General features: G+C 64.9%; 1 protein-coding gene across 1 annotated transcript; it reads left to right on the top strand.

The window, feature by feature from the left end:
* The first annotated feature begins 676 nt into the window (after window positions 1-676).
* Window positions 677-17,828, top strand: ONECUT3 (one cut homeobox 3). The gene is made up of 2 exons (XM_038565347.1): window positions 677-1,859; window positions 17,539-17,828. Exons 1-2 carry the CDS (start codon window positions 677-679, stop codon window positions 17,826-17,828), a joined length of 1,473 nt encoding a protein of 490 aa, XP_038421275.1.
* Window positions 17,829-21,731: the final 3,903 nt, after the last annotated feature.

The raw sequence follows: 21,731 nt of genomic DNA, 5'->3' as shown, positions 1-21,731 counted from the left end.
AGGCCCAGGAGCAGCTCCAGACACTTGGGGCAGAGAGCCCCTGAGGACCCGGCTTTTCAGCAGCACCCCCTGGAGAGGTGGGAGGGGCAGGGACTCCCTGTCGAGTGCCGGTTAGGAGGACCCTGCCTCCCCGGCCTGTGTGCGCCCCTGGAAGCGGGGGACGGCTGGATGGCGGCCCCCACCCAGCCACATTGCTGCGCACTCCCTGGAGGCGGACCTGGGGGGCGTCGGGCGGGACGTAGCCCCCTGACCCTCTGCGAAGAGGCGCAGACAAGAGCGCCGCAGCCGCACCTGGGGCACAGTGCGCCCTGGGAACCCCTCCCCAGGTGCGCGGTCCGGCCGCCCCCGGGGCGCGGCGGGCGCAGGCCGGGGACCCCGGAGCCCGAGCCTGGCCCGGTCGGCGCGCCCGGCGCTCGAGGGGGCCGGGGCGGGCGGAGAGCGAGGCGGGAGGCGGCGGCCGGGGAGCGGTGGGCGGGGGTGCTGACGTCAGACCCGGGCCCGGGCGCCGGCGGCCGCTCCCCCGCCACATCCTGGTGGCCGCGCTCGCAGCCGGGCCGGGCGGTGCGCCGCGCAGCCGGGCAGCCTCGCGCAGCCACCGGGGAGCGGGCGGGGGCCATGCGGCGGCCTTGAGCGCGCCGGCCGGCGCCGAGGAGCGCGCGGCGGGCGGCGGCCGAGCATGGAGCTGAGCCTGGAGAGCCTGGGGGGCCTGCACGGCGTGGCCCACGCGCAGGCGGGCGAGCTGCTGAGCCCGGGCCACGCGCGCTCGGCGGCGGCGCAGCACCGCGGCCTGGTGGCGCCCGGGCGCCCGGGCCTGGTGGCCGGCATGGCGAGCCTGCTGGACGGCGGGGGCGGCGGCGGGGGCGCCGGGGGCGCGGGCGGCGCGGGCGGCGCGAGCGGCGGCGCCGACTTCCGCGGGGAGCTGGCGGGCCCGCTGCACCCCGCCATGGGCATGGCCTGCGAGGCGCCCGGCCTGGGCGGCACCTACACGACGCTCACGCCCCTGCAGCACCTGCCGCCGCTCGCGGCCGTGGCCGACAAGTTCCACCAGCACGCGGCGGCCGCGGCGGTGGCCGGGGCGCACGGCGGCCACCCGCACGCACACCCGCACCCCGCGGCCGCGCCGCCCCCGCCGCCCCCGCCGCAGCGCCTGGCGGCCAGCGTGAGCGGCAGCTTCACCCTCATGCGCGACGAGCGCGCGGCGCTGGCCTCCGTGGGCCACCTCTACGGGCCCTACGGCAAGGAGCTGCCCGCCATGGGGTCGCCGCTGTCGCCCCTGCCCAACGCGCTGCCGCCCGCGCTGCACGGCGCCCCGCAGCCCCCGCCGCCGCCGCCGCCGCCGCCCCTGGCCGCCTACGGCGCGCCGGGCCACCTGGCCGGGGACAAGCTGCTGCCGCCCGCCGCCTTCGAGCCGCACGCCGCGCTGCTGGGGCGCGCCGAGGACGCGCTGGCTCGCGGGCTGCCCGGAGGCGGCGGCGGCGGCGGCGGCGGCGCGGGCGGCGGGGGCACCGCGGGGCTGCTGGCGCCGCTGGGCGGGCTGGCGGCCGCCGGGGCGCACGGGTCCCACGCGGGCGGCGGCGGCCCGGGCGCGGGCGGCGGCGGCCCCGGGGCGGGCGCGGCGGCCGAGGAGATCAACACCAAGGAGGTGGCGCAGCGCATCACCGCGGAGCTGAAGCGCTACAGCATCCCGCAGGCCATCTTCGCGCAGCGCATCCTGTGCCGCTCGCAGGGCACGCTCTCCGACCTGCTGCGCAACCCCAAGCCCTGGAGCAAGCTCAAGTCGGGCCGGGAGACCTTCCGCAGGATGTGGAAGTGGCTGCAGGAGCCCGAGTTCCAGCGCATGTCGGCGCTGCGCCTGGCAGGTAGGAGCGCGGCGCGCCCCGGCGGGGCTGGCTCGGCCTCCCCAGCACCGAGCAGGGTGGCCCGGGGCACCCCAGCCCCTTCTCCCGCGGGCCCAGGACTCCCCGGCAGGAGGCCGGAGTGCGATCTGTCCCCTGCCCGTCCGTACTGTCGCCGCCGAAAGGGAGAAAGGGCTTGCGCCGCCTCGCCCCGCGGCAGCCCGGCGGCCCTCCCGGCTGGGGAGGGGTCCCCGGCTCCCTCCACGCTGTGGGGAGGGTCCCCGAGGCCGCCTGCAGGGTGGCCCATTGTGTGTGTGCTGTGTGCAGGGGGCGGCTGGAGGCGCCGCCGCAGCCCCGCGGCCACTCCCCTCCTCCCGCAAGGCCCGGCTGCGCTTCCCGCTCGGGGAGAGCCGGACCCCACCGGCCGCGGCGCCAGGAGGCCAGGCCCGCCCGCGCTCAGCCCTCGGCCCAGAGCGCGCTTCTTTGTAGCTCGGCCTGGGCGATCGATAGCCCCCTCCCCCTCTCCGGCCGCTGGCAAAGGTCACCGGAGCGGCGGGGGAGGGGCGGCCCCGGGGACCCTCGCCCGGAGGCCCGGAGGCCCGGAGGCCTTCACACCCCGGCCGCCTGCCCCCCGAGCGCGGGTGCCAGGGCTGGGGTGCGCGCCCCCGCGGCCGGCTTTCCCCTTGTTTCCCTCATCTCCACCTCTGTCGGGGCAAACCGGCGTCTATTTATTTTTCACTTGCTCTGGCTGTGCTCCCGCTCCTCGTCCGTCTCCCACTCTCCGTCCCCTCTCGGTCCCTCTCTCTGGCTGACTCTCAGCCCCCGGCCCTTGGGGACCAAGCTCCCTCCCCCCTCCCAGCTGGCAGCAGCTGTGTCCACACCTGCCCCTGGCGAGGCGGCCTGGCCGGGCTCCCTTCTCCTGGGTGCCTGTGGGGTGCAGGAGAGCCCCTGCCACTGTCACCAGGATGGGCCTGCCCCGGAGGGGGTGTCTATCCTTGGCGGCAGGGGGAGGGGGCTGCGGCCGCCCCTGCCTTGGGGACAATAGCCGGCTCGGGCTCTGGATCGATCGCTTCTCTGCACACAGGGGCAAGTGGCGCTGGAGTGGCTGCCTCTCAAACTAGGCGCCCCTGTAGCAGGGAGGGGGGAAGGATTTGTGTCGCGAGTCCACCCGGCGAGGGAGGGGGCTTGGAGGGGGGCGTAGGTTGAGGGATGGAGAGGGGTCTGTGTTCGTTCCCCCCCTCCCCCGGCATACTGGGCAACCCCGGGGAGCCTGCACTCACACCCGGCCTCAGTTTCCCCTTCTGCGGAGTGAGGTGACAAGCTGAGCCTCCCATAGGCTTCTTAGATTCTCCACTTGAGGGAACGGGAAAATAAATTCTCCTTCCTCTGTGGCAGGTGACCCAGCGTGCAGGGAGGTCGCTGTGACATGTTAGAAATGGCGTTAGGAACCTAGGCGGGTTTTGTGGAAGGGCAAAGCCTGCTCCCCGTCACCCGTGCAAGGACGTGGGTGTGCTCACGGAGCACACTAGTCACACCAACACACAGCCACAGCCTGCTGTGCCACGGAGGTGACAGTGGTAGCCTAAAGGACACCCGCATGCCCCACAGGGCTCTAAGGTGTTAGACACTAAGTGACATCCTCCAGACCTGGCCGACAGGGGCATTGGATGTGTGGCCATGGCAGCCACCTTCTACCTCCCCCCCTCCCAGCGCATGTATTTTGGGGGACATGGTGTCTGGCTTGGGTGCACCCCCAAAGAATGGAGGTCACTTTCCATTTTTCTCACAGACACGTATGGGGCCACACAATTCAGGGCTCCCCGGAAGGTGCGCCAGGGTCCCCCAAGCCACAGACCCACAGATCGCGGGTCGGGCGACCCCGCAGAGGCCCATGTGCACTTGGGGCATCCTTTCCGGCTGCTGCTAGCACTGCAAGAGGGGAAACTGAGTCCTTGTTGGCGTCCTGGCCGGGTCTCCTGGGCTCTTGTGGCTGTGGCAGCAGGCTCACCTCCGCGCCTCAGTTTCCCCTTCTAAAGAAGGAAAATCGAATCCGTGGTGGGGTCAGGAGCGCCTGAGGGGTGAGGGGGAGCGCAGGGGTCGCGCCCGGGGCGGGGTGCTCGGCCTGGGACTCTGCTCCTCCTGCCGCTGCCCACGCGGTGACCGCACCCACCCGCGGGCTCGCAACCCGCACGCTCCGACCCGTCTACACTGCGGGGCTCGGCCTGCCTGCGAGTTAGAGGTGGCGGCGGCCCAGGGCGAGGGGTAATTAGGCGCCGGCGGCTCAGAGGCCTTTAGTTCCGGTCGCTGCGCAAATGAAAAGCGGTTAAGTGGCGGCAAATCGCCCCGGTTAGGGGGAGGCAGCGGGGCGTCCCCTCCCCGGCCCGCGCCCGGCTCCCGGCCTGGAGGGCTCTTGCCCGCGCCTCCCCCTGCACACTCCCCGCCCCCGCCCCCTGCACACTCCCGGGCCCCCCTCACCCCCTGCACACTCCTGGGCCCCCCTCACCCCCCTGCACACTCCCTGCCCCCACCACCACCCTGCACACTCCCAGGCCCCCCCACCACCCTGAACACTCCCGGGCCCCCCTCACCCCCCTGCACACACTGCCCCTCCAACACTCCCGGCCCCCCCACCCCCCTGCACACTCCTCCCCCCCACCCCCCTGCACACTCCCGCCCCCCACCCCCAGGACTCGCAGCCCCACGGCCCAGCCCGGTGCTCAGCTCTCCTGCCTCCGGCGAGGCCACTCGGTGGCCGTGGGCACAGGCACAGGGGCCACGAGACAGACAGGGCCCACGAGGGAGGAGGACACCTGTGGAGAGATGGACTCGCGGAGGCAGAGACGGGTCGGGAGAGACACAGACAAGACAGAGAGAGAGAGAAGATAAAACTGGAGAGACGGAGAGACGGAGAAGCAGAAACAAAGATGGGGACGGAAGAGAAACCGACGCAGAAAGAGAAAGACAAAGAGAAAGGGAGAGAGACAGAGGCAGAGACGGGAAAGCTCCGAGGAGGGGGGGCCCGCAAGGGCGGTCGCGCGGGCCCCCCCAGCCCCGTGGGTCCCCACCGCCCCCCAGCTTCCCACCTCCCTCCTTCCCAGATCTGGGCCCCGGGCAAAGGGCTGGTGGCTTTGCTTCTGTAAGGCACCTGAGGAATCCGGCCAGGGGGCCTCAGGGCCCCCCTGCTCTGTGCGCCTCAGTCTACCCATCTGTAAAATGTGTGTGCGGGGGCGGGGGCGGGGGCGGGGGAGCCAGGTTCTGGGTCCGAGATTCTGGGACGGGACCGCGAGTCCGGAAGGCCCATCCTGCAGCCCCCTAACCGCTGGGGACCTCATCTGCCCACCCCACCCCAGGGTCCTCACAGAAGCCTCCCTGGCTCCAGCTCAAGCAGTGATTCTGGGGGGGCCTGGGGGAGGGGGCTCTCGGCTCTCGGGGCGGGGTGGTCGATGAATTCGAATTACCGTCTCTAATTCATCACCGCCGCGGGTCGATAGCTTTGGCCGTCTTCAAATATTGTTTAAATTGCAACTCTGGAGGAAAAGTATGTTTTGTAACTGATCAGAAAAAATATATATAAAATAAATATCGGATGGAGGCGATTGGCCTCCTTCTTGCCTCGCTGGTGAGTCAGGTGCCCACAGCCCTGAGGGGTGGTGGAGACCAGCAAGGGGAAACTGAGGCAGGGAGGGGACCATGTCTGGAACCAAGTTCCTGAGGGGGGGTGGCGGCGTGGGGCCGGGCTGCGGGTCTGGGGGGGAGGGTAATGGACAGGAAAAGGCAAAGGGCCTCCTCCACCAGGGTAAGGCCGCAGTGCCCCCCAGCCTCCCCCTGCACCCACCCAGCTTCCACTCTGCAGCTCTACCCAGACTGAGGGGCGGGGGTGTCTTGAACAAGAAGGGACCCAGCCCACAAAGTCCAACAGCGTCCCCCTGGGGGGGCTGGCTGTGCAGCCTCCGTGAGCACCCCCAGGACCCTGTACCTCTGTAAAAACCTCCGCGTGAGCAGCACGGGGCCCACGCCTCTTACACATCCCGCCAGACCTCCCAGCGGGGGCCTTGAAAACCTGGGACCCCTGGGCTCCCTCACTGACAGGTGGGGTGAGGGTCCGAGTCTCAGTTTCCTCATCTGAGAAGTGGATGGAATAAGATGCCACCTCGTGGGCGCTTGTTGAGGTTTTTCTCCCTGTGACGGCCCTGGGGGTGCCCCCACAGGCTCTGCACCCTGAGGTCACCTTGCTTAACTGCTCCCCACACGCACAGGTCTCCTCATCTTCAGGGGGGCCCAGGGCAGCCCGGGATCTGGAGATGCAGAGAGTGGACAGGGAGACGGGTCTGCAGGGGACCCCTCGAGCCCCCACAGGGGTGCATGGGGTTATGGGGACTGCGTCTCGGATTGTGTGAGCTCTGCAACATGCCCAGGGTGACCCTGGGTCCCCACCACACACACCAGGCCCTCCTGCAAACCACAGGACCCCGTCTGGGACTCGGTAGGACCCTGCCCCCATTCAGTGCTTCTGTGTCCCTGCCACACAGACAGGGGGGCAGAGGGGAGGGCAGGCTCTCAGATGGGGAGGGGGCTGGCTGGGGGGCCTGAGGCCCTCCCCCTCTCCTTGGCTCAGCCACCAGGGATGAGAGATGGAATCATCTGGAATGACCACTTAAGCTGGATGTGATTGTCGTGCCCACTCTGCAGACCAGCAGGCCGAGGCGGAGGCGGCGAGAAAGGAAGGCAGTTGCCCAACCCCCACCCCTCCCCGCACACCCTGTGAGAGGGAGTCCGTTTCCCGTGGGGGCTGAGTCCGGAGGGGCTACCTCAGGGCTTGAGAGGCCCGGGCTCCCACCTCCTGCATATGGGGGGACGCTCCAGGTGGGTGGTCCAGCGGGGACAAAGGCTAGCAGAGGCCTCAGTGCCCTGACGCCAAGGACAGTGGGCATCTGCCAAGGTCACGGCAAGTTCTGGTCTGTAAGCGGCTCCGAGGACCGCAGGTGGGCGGTGGGGTGGCTGCTCCAGCCTGAGGCTTCACCTCGGGGCCCCTCCGCCGCCGGTGACGGGACCCACGTGGGCCCCCACGGACCAGGTGTGGGGCCCAGGCCCCAGCTCCCTCGCATCCGCCCACAGCCACCCCTGGATCCCTGCCTCTGCTTCTCCCTGAAGCCTGGGCCCACCCTTGGCTTTACAGCCCTGCTGGAGCCCGATGCCCCTCCCCGCCTGCAGGACAGGGGTGGTCACCCCCACATCAACACCCCCCCACACCACACTTAAGCACATTGACAAGCCTGCAGCGTGCAGGGGGTGAAGCTGGTTTCTTACTCCTTTACTCTGAAATCCCCTTCGCCTAAAATCCCCGAACAGGCACTCTCCTCCCTAACTTCTCTCCCTTTCCTATGCTGCTTCCCCATCAGCCATCACCACTCTAGTCTGAGCGACCCACCCAGCTCCGGGCGGCCCACGGTGCCGCTCCTTCAAAGCCGGAGGGGGCTCCTTAGGGTCACTTTGGGGCTCATCACATGCCTGCTCAGCGTCCTGCCACGCGGCCCCTTGCGGCCGCCGGGATGTAGGGGAAGCTCCCTGCCCGCGGCCCCGGCCCCGGGGCGCCCTAACTCCGGCTGCTGGACCCTTGAGGACAAAGGACGCGGCGGGGAGGCCGGGCAGCTGCGCGGCCTGGGCTGCTGGCCCTGCGGCTGCCCTGCCTGCGCCTTTGTATGGAGCAGCAAGCCCAGCTACCCGGGCAGCTCAGGCTGGTCTGAATCAAGTTTTTAATTAAATGCGGCCCCTGATCAATAAGGACGGCAGTGCTGTGGGGGAGGGGACAGGCGAGCCGGGAGCCAGGGGCTGCCTGGAGGCCCCCCGGGACCTCGGGCGGCGCAGGGCACCTGCGGCCTCAGTTTCCCCTCTGCCCAGCGGGTGTAGGTGTGGGTGCGCTTGAGAAGCGAAACCCTCCTGCCTGTGGACTCTTGCCTTGTGCGCAGACGTGGAGAGGGGTCCCCTTAGACCCAACAAGTCACAGATTCCCAGCACATGGACACAGGGCCAAGGAGAGGCGCTGGTGACCAGCACAGACTGCGGAAGGGAGGTGCGGGCCGCAGATGGAGGTGCGGCGGAGGCTGGTGTAGACCTGCCCACGTTCACAGCGGGACAACCGGGCGCAGACTCAGGCTCAGGAACCCGACCCTCTCCGTGCTCGGATCCGGATCTGGCCTGTTCGAGGAGGCCTGCGGCGCTGGACTGCGGGAAGGGTCCCCGTCTCTCCTGGGACCTGTGTCGCCACCGGGAGCCGTCCATGCGCGCCAGCTGGGCTCGCTGGAGCACCTGTCTCTCCTGCATCTATGCAGTCGTTGGACTCACTCCGCAGTGCGTGGGGGTTGAGAGGGGGTCGCGTCCACCTACAGTGACAGGGAGGGTGAAAACGGGGCAGCAGGGGCCCCCGGCTCCGTGTTGGGGGAGGTGTCAACGCCTCAATGTCCCCCGCGAGGCGACCGCCACCGGGAGCTGTGCCGCCTTCTGCACGACTGTCCTCTGCTGGGTGGGGGGGTCCCCTAAAGCGGAGAGGAGCCTGGAGGGCCCTTGCCTTCCGCAGCCTGGCGGGGTGCGCGCAGCCCCACAGAGGCCCAGAGCCCTGCAGGGCACACACGCCAGGGCGGCAGGGAGCGCAGGGCACGGGACCCGGCCGGTGGCGGCCTGCGACGCTGGTGACGCCAGTGGCCGTGGACAGTCGCTTCCCCCTGTGCACTTCCCAAATGAAGACTGGAGTCCCCAGGCCCAGCAGTGGCACCTCCACAAAGCCTGCCGCCACCCCCCCCCCCCGCCTCCCCTGTTTTATTATTTCCAACCCTGGACACATTCGTCTGGCTCCAAATTTATAGAGCAGGACGGCTCCTCCGTCACCCTCCTTCCTGCGAGCCAGTGTCCGCTTCTCCCGGAGGCTGCCCTTACTCCCGCCGCTCCCAGGGCGCCTTCCTCCGGTTTTCCTTTTCCTCTTTTTGGACAGAAAGCCCGGTTCTGTTTTGCTTCCGTCTCCTCGACACCCAGAACTTTCCACAGCAGGAGAGAGAGCCTCCAGGGTCATTTGTGCTGGCTACTCTTCTCGTGGGCCATCCCCCTGTCCCCCCGACCACCCCGGCCACCCCCTTTCCGGAGGACAGTCAGGCCGGTCCAGAGGGTTCTCCCCACCCGCGCAGGTGAACGCAAGGGCGCAGGGAACCCGGTTCTGGGAGTTGATCTGTTGACTAGTGTCCTAATCACTGACGTGCCGGGTCACGCCCCCCTTTCTGGGTTGGCCTCTCTGTTCTTTTCTTTCTTATCACTGCTTCCTTTCCGGTCATCTTTTTCAAATCTATTTTCAACCGCTGGCCTCGGTGACTTCTTAATAGGTTTTTAAAAATCCAAGCCGTGTGCAAGCTGGGTACGGGTGTGTCCGTGCACCAGCGGGTCTGCCCCTGAGCGAGGGTGTCTGAATGGGGGGGGGGACTCTCCGTGGCCGACCGTCTAAGTGTGAGCTGCCCCTAGACACCCCAGGCCCCCACCCCGGTGGGGGGGGGCGGCCCAAAGTCCTTCATTTGCCTGATTAGTCTTTGAAAGGCTCAGAACTCCCCTGCAAAGGTGGCCGTTAAAGCCCCGTCTGGCGGAGCAGTGGGGAGGCCTCCCCTAGGCTGGGCGCTGGCCCAGGTGCGCTCAGGAGGCCTGGGAGGGGGAGGGAGGGGGAGGGAGGGAGGGGCAGAGTGGGCGCCGGGGAAGGCAGATGAGGACGGGCTGCCGAGGTCTCTGAGGGTCCTGGCCTGAGGGCAGGGCCTGCTGTGCACCTGTCTCCTTGGAGATGACTCCGCCCCCAGCAGGCGCCCCTTTCTGGCTCCCTCCGGGGTTCAGTGTAGATAATCAGGGTCAGTGTCCCTACTCCAGGCCTCTCCTGGGACTCACTGTGTGACCTTGGGCAAGTCATCCACCGTCTCTGGGCTGGGGAGGCCTTGGCGGATGCCCAGGGCAGCTCAGCCCAGTGGGGACAAGCCGTCAGGGTGGGGGCATCCGTGCTCCCCACATCTGGGGCCGGGGCAGCTGGCGGCTGGGGCGGGACGCGTCGCCAAGGAAACCGGTCATCATCCCAGCCGGAGACCAGGCTCCGTATTGAATTGTCTGCTCTGCGAAGCCTAAGCTGAGCACAGGAGGTGGCCAGAGGGGAGGGGACAGCCCTCGGCTCCTGCTCCACACCCCTGCACACCCGAGCCTGTGCCCAGGTGGACTGCGGTGGGGGAGGGACAGGCCCTCGGTGCAGGCGGGGGCACACGGGAGCGCCCGCTGCACACGGTGTCCCAGCTGAATTCTGGTGCCCTGGTCTAGCTGCTGTCCTTCCCTGGCAAGCCCAGCCCTCCCGGTGGCCCTCTGGCTCTTCCCTGTCGTCCCTGTCGTCGTGGGGCTTCACGAGACGCCCTCCCCCCAACCCGAGACCCGGGCTGGGTCCCCAGGCCCGCAGTGCTGCATCCCCAGCTCCACCCCACCTGGAGGCCTCCTAGAACCCCGGGCTCAAACCTTCCCCCTCCCCCGAGCCCTGGTGCCACCCCACCCTCACCGCTCCGAGGGGGAGCCTGCACCCTGTCTGGGAACAAAGTCAGCCCTGGCTTTCCACGTCTCCGTGTCTGTGGGATTACTAGCGTGACCCCTCTTACCCATGAGACCGTGGCTGCGCGAGGGGAGGGGGCGTCCTGCCCCAGCTGTCCCCAGCAGCACCTGGCACACAGTAGGCGCTTGATAAATGCATGAAGCAGGCAAGGAGGGAAGGAATGGGCCGGTCCAGCTCGGGGGCACATTGAGAGTGTGCCTGAGCCTCACGACGGCCGCAGGGTGGGACTGACCCGCAAGGACGGCAGGATCACGGGGTCGCTGCCTTCATTGGCCTGGTGAACCAGGAGACCCACGTCCACAGAGCGTGTGTGCAAGCCCGGGTGTCCCCACCTACCGGGCTGGTGAAGGGGGTGGGCGGGGCCGGGCAGGTGGACGGAGCGTCCTGAGGGCCTAGGCGCTTCCCCTGGGGCACCATCCGCCTTGGCTGTCACCCGCCGCGTCACCTCACCACACCATGTCCCCTACACCCCCGTGGCCAGCTGCAGGCAAGCGTCAGGCTGCTGTCCGCTGGTCCCGGGCCTCCCTCACTGCCCAGCGACCCAGCCACGCCCTGGGGCCTCTCCCCACCCAGCACCCTCCAGATCCCACACCCCTGCCTGTCACGTGCAGACTTGCTGGGTCACAGGAGGTCCCGGGGCTCACGCCCCTGTGGTTTGTTTACCTGTGGACACCCGCAATGGTAGTGAAGTGCACTGCACACACCTCAATGACACGTAGCCCCTCACCCGGCCAGGCACTCGTGGCTGCTCCACGTGGACACCCCAACACGATGGGGCGACAGACAGATGCCCGAATGGTTAGCCCAGGGATGGCCCAGGACAGGCACAGCAGCAGCACTACCCTGCCCCCAGGCACCGACCACCCCACCGAGCACCTCTGGGAGAGGGGATGGGAGGAGGGGGAGGAGAGGAGCAGTGAGAGGAGGAGGGAGAGGGAGGAAGGGGAGGAGGATTGGATGGGAGGAGGGAGAGGGGGAGGAGAGGAGGGGGAGCAGGGAGAGAAGGAATAGCGCATCTGCGAGAAGAAGATGGGGGTGACCAACCAGCGACCCCGCTCCCGCTCCCTGCACTGCAGACCCCATTGCCAATTGTCCCCCACCCACCGGCCACGGGCAGGGGCGGGGGAGGCTCCGCCTCAGCCGCCCAAGCTGCTCCCTCCCTGACTGCGGATGGGTGCCCACTGCGGAGGGTGCCCAGGGGTCGCCCCGGGGGGTCCCACAGGGGGCCATGAGGGGTATAAGTCGTCTCCCATCGGGGAGGGAACTCAAGCTCAGGACTGGGGACCCGGGCTCTTCTGGGATCCAGAGAAGGGTTTCCTGGGGGAAGGTCACCACTGCAGGGCCTCCTCCGGGTGGCCGAATCCCTACTCCCTACCTCAGTTTCTCCATCTGAGCTCTCTCCCAGAAGATTTGGGAGACACAGAAGTCTGAGGCTGAGCCTGAGGTGGGGGGGACCTTATGGCCATTCTCCTCCCAAGACCCCCTAGATGGACCCCGTCCAGGGTCCAGGACGTTTCTGGCTAAATCCCTTCCCCTCGCTGGGCGCTGGGTGAGGCAGGGACCAGGATTAAGAGCGTTCAGTTGAGGAAACGGAGGCACAGAGGGCGGACGCAGCGCGGTACTGCAGGGGGGCAGGGCCTGACCGCCCTCCTGGCCTTGGGGGGACCTGAGGGACCAGATGGTCTGCAAGCCCCAGCACTTTCCAGGAAGGCAAAACAGAGAGGCTATGGGGGAATGGTCCAGGGGGTCTGAGGTGGCACTTGAGGGTCCCCCCATTCACCCACCCTGGCTCCCACCTGGATGAGGACCAGGGAGCCCACCCCTCCTCCCTGGAGCCTCGCCCTGGGCCAGGCCAGGCCCTCCTTGGCTCGGGGGCTGGGTACCCCGTGAGCAGCTCAGACTTGGGAGTAGGCCCGTGGTCCCTCCTGAGCCACCTGTAGTCTCTTCCCAGGGCCTTGGGGACCCCCCAGGACCCAGCCGCAGCCCAGCATCATCCCTGGATCATCCCTGGACTCCAAAAAGACAGAGGGAGGTGGGATGGGGGAGACACCAGTCTCTCTAAGATCAGAGCATCTCCGAATTGGTGTTCTTATTATCAGTTTCTGAGTCCCTGGAGGCATGGAGAGGGGCCCCAAACCCACATTTGAGGGGGGCCCTGGATAGAGTGGAGGCATCACTGTAATGCTATGAAGAAAATAAAGGAAAGGAAAAGGGGGCTGTGGAGATGAGAGCAGAGAGGCGGCGGGGTGGGGGTGGTGGGAGGAGGAGGAGCGGTGACGGTGCGCTGAGGGTGCGCTGAGGGACGTGTGACGGGTGTGACTTAGGCGGAGGGTCCTGGTTTTGCAAATGAGGAGCCTGAGGCCCTGTTGGGGGACCGGCTGGCCCAGGGTCCCTGAGCAGGTCTGGTGGCCAGCTGGTTCCTCCCCCAGCTGCCATGGCAACCGTGGTTGGTGGTGAGGGTCTGTGCCTGGGGCCACTCCCTGTCCCCTAAGCACAGGCCCCGGGGTTGAGTCCTCCTGTGATGGGCTCTGCCTTGAGGAGAAGGGCGTCGGAGGAGGTGCTGGTGCAGGTGGGGTAACAGGAGGTGGGATGGAGGGAGAACTCTAAAGAGAAAGGTGGTGTGGGAGCGACTGCAGGGGAGGCCATGAGGGTGGGGCAAGTAGAGGAGGTGAGAGGTCAGAGGTGCCATAGGTGTGGTGATGGAAGTCCAGGTGACAGAGGTGATGGTGTTGGAAGATGTGGTGGTGCTGGTGATGGTGGAGGTGGAGGTGACAGGGGTGCAGGTGGAGGTGGCACTGATGGTGGAGGAGGCGATGATGATAGGATTGGCACAGGTGGTGGAGGAGGCCATGGAAGTGGAAGTGACAGTAGAGGAAGCAATGCAGGTGGAGGTGATGGTGGTAAAGGTGATGCGGAGGAGGAGGTGATGGGGGAGGTGACGGGAGGTTATGGGGGAGGCGATGGGGAGCAGGTGATGGGGGAGGCGATGGGGAGGATGGGGGAAGCAATGTTGGTGAAAGGGATGCAGGTGGAGACAATGGTGGAGGAGGGGATGATGGTAGGATTGGTGCATGTGGCAGCGGCGGAGGTGATGCAGGAGGAGGTGATGGAGGTGGAAGGGACGCAGGTGGAGGTGGTGACGGTGGCGAAGGTGGTGATGGCAGAAGGGCTGCAGGTGGTGGAGGAGGTGATGGGGAAGGTGATGGTGGCGGAGGTGATGGAGGTGGAAGCCACAGTGGCGGTGCCCGGTGGAGCCCATCACGGAAGAGGTGGCCATAGCGGTGGCATCGCTGTAGGAAGCCGGTGGTTGGCGCTGTGGGTAAGTCCGGGTCCCCCAGGCGCCCTCCCCGCCCCACCGTGGGCACGCGCGTCCGCCAAGGGGCTCCCGCCACAGCCTGTCCTCCGCTTGGGGCGCCGGTGGGGGCATCTGGGTGCCGGGCGGGTGCCGCCCAGGGGAGGGTGGTGATGGCGACAGTGCCCCCCCACCTCCGGGCTGGCCTCGGGCTGGGCTCCGGGCCTGTGGGGGATGGACGCAGGACAAAAGCGGCTCCCGGTAAACAGCTCTGACTGGAGCCCAGATCGATCGGGCTGTGAGGAGCTGTAATTAGATTGAACACTGGGAAGGGGGAGAGGGGAGCCTCTTTTTGCTGCGATCGACAAAACACGAAGTTTTTTTCATGACTCTGCTTGGCCCAGCCCCTCCCCCTGCCCTGGCCTCTGGGGCCCCCATTAGGACTTGATTGGAGAAGGGGAGAGCGCTGGGTGGGGAAGAGGGGAACCCCGAACCCGAGTCTTACCTCCCTCCCCTTCTGGGCTCCGGTCCTGCCCCTGCTGGGACCTTGAGCACGTGGCTCCCCTTCTCTGAGTAAATCAGGAGAAGGATCCCTGCCTCCTGGAATTATCATAAGAGTAAAAGATAAGAGACGTGCAGGGTTCTTGACGTGTAAAGCTCTTTTTTTAAAAGACGTTATTTATTTATTCATGAGAGACACACACGGAGAGAGGCAGACACACAGGCAGAGGGAGACGCAGGCTCCTCACTAACCAATGTGGGACTCGATCCGACCCCTGGATCGCGCCCTGAGCCAAAGGCAGATGCTCAACCAATGAGCCCCCCAGGTGCCCCCTGGGGTTTCTTTATGCAGACAAAATAGGAGCATATGTTCCTGCTCCCCAAGGGCTGCCTGGTGCACTCTTCACCTGCCACGGTTCGCCTCCGTCTTTGCACATCCGTACCACACCCCTTCCCTCTGCCAGCTTCGCACTACACATACAGTCTTTTGCCTAAATCGATATTCAGAATTGCATCGTTATGCTTTCGGTGAATATTGTCCACAGCTGAGCCACACAGAGCACTAGGATTGCATTTTTCAATTCTTATCTGACTGTTTGTTTTTCCAGGAGTTAGTAGTTGCCGATCACAAGTTCTTCCCACAGTCCCCACACAAAATGCAAACCAACTCAGGATTTTTCCATACATCTTAGGTCATGTCCCCTTTCCACTTGCCTTGGTGCTAGATGGGGCTGCACCCCATGACCTGGGTGCCTCTGTTCCACAGTCTTCTAGGCTCTGCCCTCCTTGTCATCTAGAGGACTCTTCCCTTTTCCTGAAGGTTGAGTCTCACCTCCTGGATCCCACTTTTTTTTTTTGGATTCCACTTTTTTAAAATAAAGATTTTATTTATTTATTCATGAGAGACGCAGAGGTACAGGCAGAGGGAGAAGCAGGCTCCATGCCAGGATCCCAGGATCACATCCTGAGCTGAAGGCAGATGCTCAACCACTGAGCCACCCAGGTGCCCCTGCACACTTTTGTTTTTTAATTTCCCTCCTCATTTTGGTGAAACACATCCTCCAGGAGCTTCCTGAGAAAGGGTACACAGAAGTCGATTTTTGGAGGCCTTGATTTGGCTGAATAGGTCTTCACTCTACCCTTCTGCTTGATGTTTGGCTGCGTATCCAATTCTAGAATTTCTGTCAGAATTTTGAAGGCATTGCCTCACCATCTCCTAGTTTTTGAGAAGCCCAAAGCCACTTGACTCTCATCCCTCCCAGAACATCCGGCTTTCCTCTCCCAGGAGCTTTTACGCCTTCTCCTCTCTCTGGGTCTCAGAGAAGTCACAGGGATGAGCCTCAGGTCATATCTTTATTCACCCATTGAGTTGAGCACTTCCTGGGCTCACTTATTTATCTATTTATTTATTTTTAAGTATTTTATTGTGCACTTGTTTGAGCAAGAGAGAGAGAGGGAGAGTGCATGAGTGGGGGAGGGGCAGAGGCAGAGGGAGAAGCAGACCCCCCCTCTGAGTAGGGAGCCTAGGGGACTCCATCCCAAGACCCCGGGACCAGGACCCCAGCCAAAGGTAGATGCTTAACCAATCAAGCCACCCAGGTGTTCGTGGGCTCTCTTACACGGGGACTCTTGTGTCCTCCAAACATGGATCTTTTTCATTATTTACTTGGCAGTCTTTTCTTTTTTTTCTTTCTTTCTTTTTCTTTCTTTCTTTCTTTCTTTCTTTCTTTCTTTCTTTCTTTCTTTCTTTCATTTTTTTTTTTTTTACTTGGCAGTCTTTTCATCCAGTTTTCGGTTGCCTCTGAATCAGACGGCCGGCCTGCTCCATCCACCCTGTATTATGCCCTTTCTCCCATTTCCCATCTCCATGTAGGCCCTGTACTATTTCTGGTGGGGGGTGGGGGGGTTTCCTGGCACTGGCTTCCAGTCCTGATGTTGATTCCTTCCAGCTCTTACAGGTTTCTTCCTAAGAGCACAGTCTTCCCTCTTCGTTGCCCTTTGTGTTGAATAGCAGCCTGTTCTTGTTTCGTGGATACAGTACTTTTACCCTCTGAGCTTTGCCTCTTCTGACAGCGTCCTCCCCCTCTCCTCCTACCATTTTTTTCTCATTTGTCTACTCTGTTTCTCCTCCCTCTTCCCTCCCCTTTCTCTCTCCCTCCCTCCTCTCCCTCCTCCCCCTCCCCTCCCGCTTCCTGTCCCCTCTCCTCTTCCCCTCCTATCTCTCTTCTCTCTCCTCCTCCCTCTCCCCCTTAGAGGCTTTTCTAAACTGCCCAGTAATCTCCAAACACAACCTTTATTCAACCATAAAACCTGAAGGAGCTGTTGGGAGCTTGTGTTTCAGGTCAGAGGGAGGCGGAGTGAAGGGGGTGTCAGATCTCAGGGGAGAACCCGTTGTCTCTGAGAAATGAGCCACCACTACAGGGACGATTTATCTACTTTTGCAGACGTGTGTGGACATTGATCTGGCCCGCCATCTGGTTCTGACTCTTCCAGAACCAAAATAAGCCAGTGTGGTGTGTGGTCCCTGTGGTCATGGGGGCTGGTGGCGGGCATCTCCTAGGGTGGCCTGCACCACCAGCATGTGTGGGGGTGAGAGCGGCTGGGTGAGAGTTGTGGGGAGGCTTAATGGGGCAGGCTCTGTGCCTTGTGCAGCCCCTGGCCATGCATGGCAGGGAACCAGAGCCTCTGACAGTTTGGTGCCTGAGCCTCCCCCCCACCCCTGCCCTGGAGGGAGGTGGCCACCTCAGCGCTGGCTGGCCCCGCCGCATTGAGGGGAGGGCTCCACTGTGGAGCTGGGGCCCAGAGGAGCCTGGGATCCTGCTTGGGGCCCTGAGGGGGGTGCCACCTCCTATAGGCAAACATCCATCAGCCGGCAGAATTCTCTGTGCCACAGAGGGGGAGCTGGGTCCTACGTGCCCCCCACCCCTCCTTAGATCCCCCACCTCCAGGGGATCCCTTGGGCACTTGAGGGAGGCCAAGCCCGGGCCTCAGCCTCCAGGGGTGGGGGCAGGGGTGGGGGCTCAGCTGTGCCAAGCAGGGCTGCGGCACTGTGGGCCTGATGACCGGCCCCTGCGCGCATCATGCCGGGGAACACAGCCGGGGAAGGAGGCACAGACTGGTCCCCGGGTCACCGGGCGGGCGCGCCCCCAGGACCCAGTAAGGCGCGCTTCTCCGGCGGGGTCTACACCGAGCCTCCCCGCAGGGAGGAAGCAGGGGAAGCGGGGCCTGAGCGCCGGCGGCGGTGGGGCTGCGCTGACGCTGTCCCGTCTCTGTGTCCCCCGCCCCCCCCCCCCCCCCCGCAGCCTGCAAGCGCAAGGAGCAGGAGCAGCAGAAGGAGCGCGCGCTGCAGCCCAAGAAGCAGCGCCTGGTGTTCACCGACCTGCAGCGGCGCACGCTCATCGCCATCTTCAAGGAGAACAAGCGGCCGTCCAAGGAGATGCAGGTCACCATCTCGCAGCAGCTCGGCCTGGAGCTCAACACCGTCAGCAACTTCTTCATGAACGCGCGGCGCCGCTGCATGAACCGCTGGGCCGAGGAGCCGGGCGCCGCGCCCCCGGGCCCCGCCGGCAGCGCCGCCTTCTCCAAGGCCTGAGCCCCGCCGCGCCGCCCAGTGCACAAGAAGGGCCCCCTCCCCTCCAGGCCAAAGGGAGCCCTGCGCCCCCCGGAGGGGAGGGGCGGCAGGAGGGGCTCCCCAGCCCCCTCCTTCAGGACGCAGAGGGCCTGCGAAAGCCAGGGCTCCCCCGTGTCCCCGAAAGCGGGTCAAGAAGCACATACTAGAAATATAAACCGGGTATTTAACAGAAGGAATTTTGAGAATCACCCCCCTCCTCGGCCGGGCCCCCCCCCCCCCAGGCCGGAGGAGCCCTCCTCCCCAGCGGCCCTCCCCTGCCAAAGTCGCCAAACCCCGGGGGCTGGGTCCCTCCAGCGCCCCGCCCCCCGCCCCAAGACCAGCCCCTCCGCCGGCAGCACCGCCCACAGCCGAGACCCCACCCCACCCGCCCCCACCCCCGCCCCGGCGGCCAGGGTTCCTCGTGCCAAGAATCGCCTGCCTTAACGTCTGGGGAGGGGGCGCCGCGGAGCCGAGGGCGCACGGCGGGCCCCCCCCCGGAGCGGACGGCCAGCGCACACATGCGGGTACAGTCCAGACGCCTCCCCCGCGCCCCCGGACCCGTCAGGTCACTTTACCTTCAGGCACCTTGATGACACAGGGAGACACGGATCGGGAAACAGAAACAGAAAACCCACCCGCCCGCCCGCGCCGCCCCAGCCAGACTCCACGGGGGACGAGGCGCACGGACGGAGCGCGGGGGCCCACCCGGAATCCGCGCGCGCGCCCCGCGTGGAACCTTCCAGAAGCCCGGCGCTGGGGGGGGGGGTACCGCGCTGGGCCCGAAGAGGGGGCAGGGGCGAGCCGCGCTGAGACTCTCTCTCCCAGGGGACAGGACGGAAGACGCTGGAGACGGTGGAATCCGCTTGCCCTTTTCTTTTTTTTTTTTTTTTTTTTTTTGCCAAAAAAATTGAGGAGGGGGAAGCAAGGGTGAGAAGGGACGCCGGGCGGCACCCCGAGCCCGGCGCCTCCCCTCCGGGTGACCCAGGGCTGGCCGGCAGCCGGATCCCGAGAGCCCCGCCCCCCACCGTTCAACATCTGGAGGCGAGAAGGAACTTCACCCCCGAGCCCCCGCGCGCCCGCTGCCTCCCAGGGAGGTAGTCAGCCCCTCCCCCCCGAGAATGCAAAAGACATTTCTAGAGAAATGCCCTCCCCCTCCCCCAGGTAAAGGCTACCTCACTCTAACGTTCTTGTCTGTGATTGGATAAATCACGCCTGATACCAAAGATTCCCCCCAAGGACCTGTGCTGGATGCTGGAATTCCCGCGCCTGGGACCAGGGGCGCCCCGCAGGTGCGCCCCGCTCCCCCGCCTCGACGGGGGGAGAGAGAGACAGAGAGAGAGAGAGAGAGGACGGAGAGAAGGAGGGGAGGGGAGAGAGAGAGGGAGAGAGGATACTGAGGTCGATGAGTGCCTTTTTCTGGAACCAAAGATGTGTGTGACATGTTCTCTTGTCCTTATCGACTCGCTATTCTCCCAGCTTTTTAAGCAACCGATCTGAGTGATGCTTCTAGAACCTCTGGGTGTTGGGGAAGAATCCTAAGCGTCCCTGTCCCCGCTCAGCAACCACACACGCACACGCACACACGCACACGCGCCGCTGCCCTGCAGTCTGGCCGCCGGGACCCCTCCTTGCACCTCCGCTGTCCCCGGGGCTCCAGGTCGGCGCACCTGCTGGCGGGGGACAGGGCTGGGTAAGGCGCTGCTCCCCCAGCATTTAAGATCCGAGGCTCACACGCCACAGGTGTCTGTTGTGGCCTCTGTTGGAAAGTTAGGAATTGGGGGGGCCCTGCTGCTGGTGGAACTCTTGAGCTCTGGTGACCTGTGGTCAGGGCGGTCACGCCCCACCAGCTCCGGGCACAGAGGCATCCCTGGACTCCCGGGTCCCCATCAACCCCCCAAAACGCTCACACGCATACACACACACACACACACACACACACACACACACACACACGCCTTCCCCCACCCACTCCCGAGCCCCCTTGGGCCCCACCCCACTGTCCCCAACACCCAGCTGGTTGTCACAATACCAAAGACCATTCTCCACGCAGGGAATGACACCTCCAGCACAGCTCCTTAGAGCCTTTGACAATTTTCTCTGAAATACCTCAAAATATTTAATGTATAGTTTATGTGATAAAAAAAAAATCCTTAGCTAGTTTTTGGAATACGTGACTTGAAGCTTTATACCGTTAAATTATAATTTTGCAGACGATGGTATGTCATTTCTTTGAAGAGTTCCGTGGGAGACACATTGAATGTCAGGGCAGCGAGCCGGGTGGTGAGAGGCCGCGGGCGAGGCGGCGACAGCAGAGGCCGCGGGCGCGGGGACCGGCGTTTACAGATTTCTTACTCAAAACGAGTCCTTTTAGGAAAGACAGGAAGAGAGAGAGAGTGTACCTTTCTGTTCTCCGGCGTGTTCTGTTTCTCGTTTTTTGGAGTCGTGTCTGATAAGAGTATTTATTATTCTATGTGTTCTGTGTTCAAATGTAATTTAAGAAAAAAAAAAGTAAGAAAAACCCCAAAAAAAGACAATGGAATTTGATTTGCTGCATGACTAATGTACTCTTTCTTGACGCTGATGTGCTGGGGGGGCGGGGGGCGGGGCGGGGCCCCGGGGTCCGTGTCGCATGGTTGTGTTTCACGCTCCAGTTGGGTCGTGCTCCTTTGCGCTGCTCTGTGTTCGTGTCCCCCTGTCTGAGGGTCTGTGTCCAGCGGCGGGAGGGGGGCGAGGCCTTGGGTTGGGAGGCCGGGGAGTCGCAGGGCCTCGGCCCCGAGCCCCGTCTCCACCTCCCGGTACCCACGTGCCACCTGCCTGTGCCAACCAGGCGGGAGATCCTGGGTCTCCTGTTCCTGGTTCTTGGGGGGCCAGTGGGTGTGGCCGCCACCCCGGACCCCCTACCCCAACCCAGCTGGTTTCACGTGAGCATGAATTCCCAAGTGTCTTGTTCAGAGGAGAGAGACAATCAGCCAATTCGAGTCTTGTTGCCCAGGGTGGTGGGGGCCGGGGCGCACCCCGACTTCCCGAGATGCCGAGGGCCCTCCTGAGACAGCCCCCCACCCCCACCCCCGCCCCGGGCAGGCACCCAGGCTCCAGGCCCTGGGCTGGACCTGAGTTCACCTCTCTGTCTGGCCTGGGATGGGGGGAGGCCCGGCCCCGGAGCCCCCCTCCAGGCTCCTCCCAGAAAGATTCCCGAGAGGGGGCTCTGGGGCAGTGGCCCCGCCTCTGCTGAGCTCCCACGGGGAGGCCCCCTCGGCCAGGCCCCAGGAAGGGGGCTGGGGAAGGCGGGATCTCACTCTGAAGGTCAGGAGGCCCCCCTGGAGGCTGGGGTGGGGGGCAGGCTGCAGGGCCCCTCCCGTCCAGCCCAGCACCGCCTGGGATTTGGGCCATTCCACTCTGGAACCAGAGCAGCGTGAGCCCCCCCAGCACCCCCTCCTGGGCTTCCCCGCTGGGGCCCCGGCACCCCAAGGGCTGGTCTTTGGGGGGTTCTCTCCGGCAGGAGGGAGGGAGCGCCAGGAGCCCATGTGGCCCTGAGTGTTTAATCAACACTGGACACTAGGGCTGCTCCCAGGGGGCACCGGCTGGGTCACCCGAGTCCCCCCCCTGGGCTGGAGGGATCAGAAGCCCTCCCCCTCCCTCCCTCAGGTGACAGGCTGAAAAGTTAAAATCATCGTCATTGTTAACCATTGCTGTGCTGGATTTGTTGTTTTTCTCCAATAAATTATTTTCTACTCACTCCGCTGATTTGCGTGTTGGGGGACGGGGAGTGGTGGGGGGCGCGGGAGCCTGTGTCTCCCCGGGGGTGTCTGCCTCCCGCTTGGGGCCCAACGCGGTTGCTCTGAGGGGGCGCCTTGGGGCAGCCTGGTTGGGGACGACCTAGTCCCA

This window comes from Canis lupus, chromosome 20 (genome assembly GCF_011100685.1).
Source record: "Canis lupus familiaris isolate Mischka breed German Shepherd chromosome 20, alternate assembly UU_Cfam_GSD_1.0, whole genome shotgun sequence".
NCBI lineage: Eukaryota > Metazoa > Chordata > Mammalia > Carnivora > Canidae > Canis > Canis lupus.
This window is presented reverse-complemented; position numbering and strand designations above follow the sequence as displayed.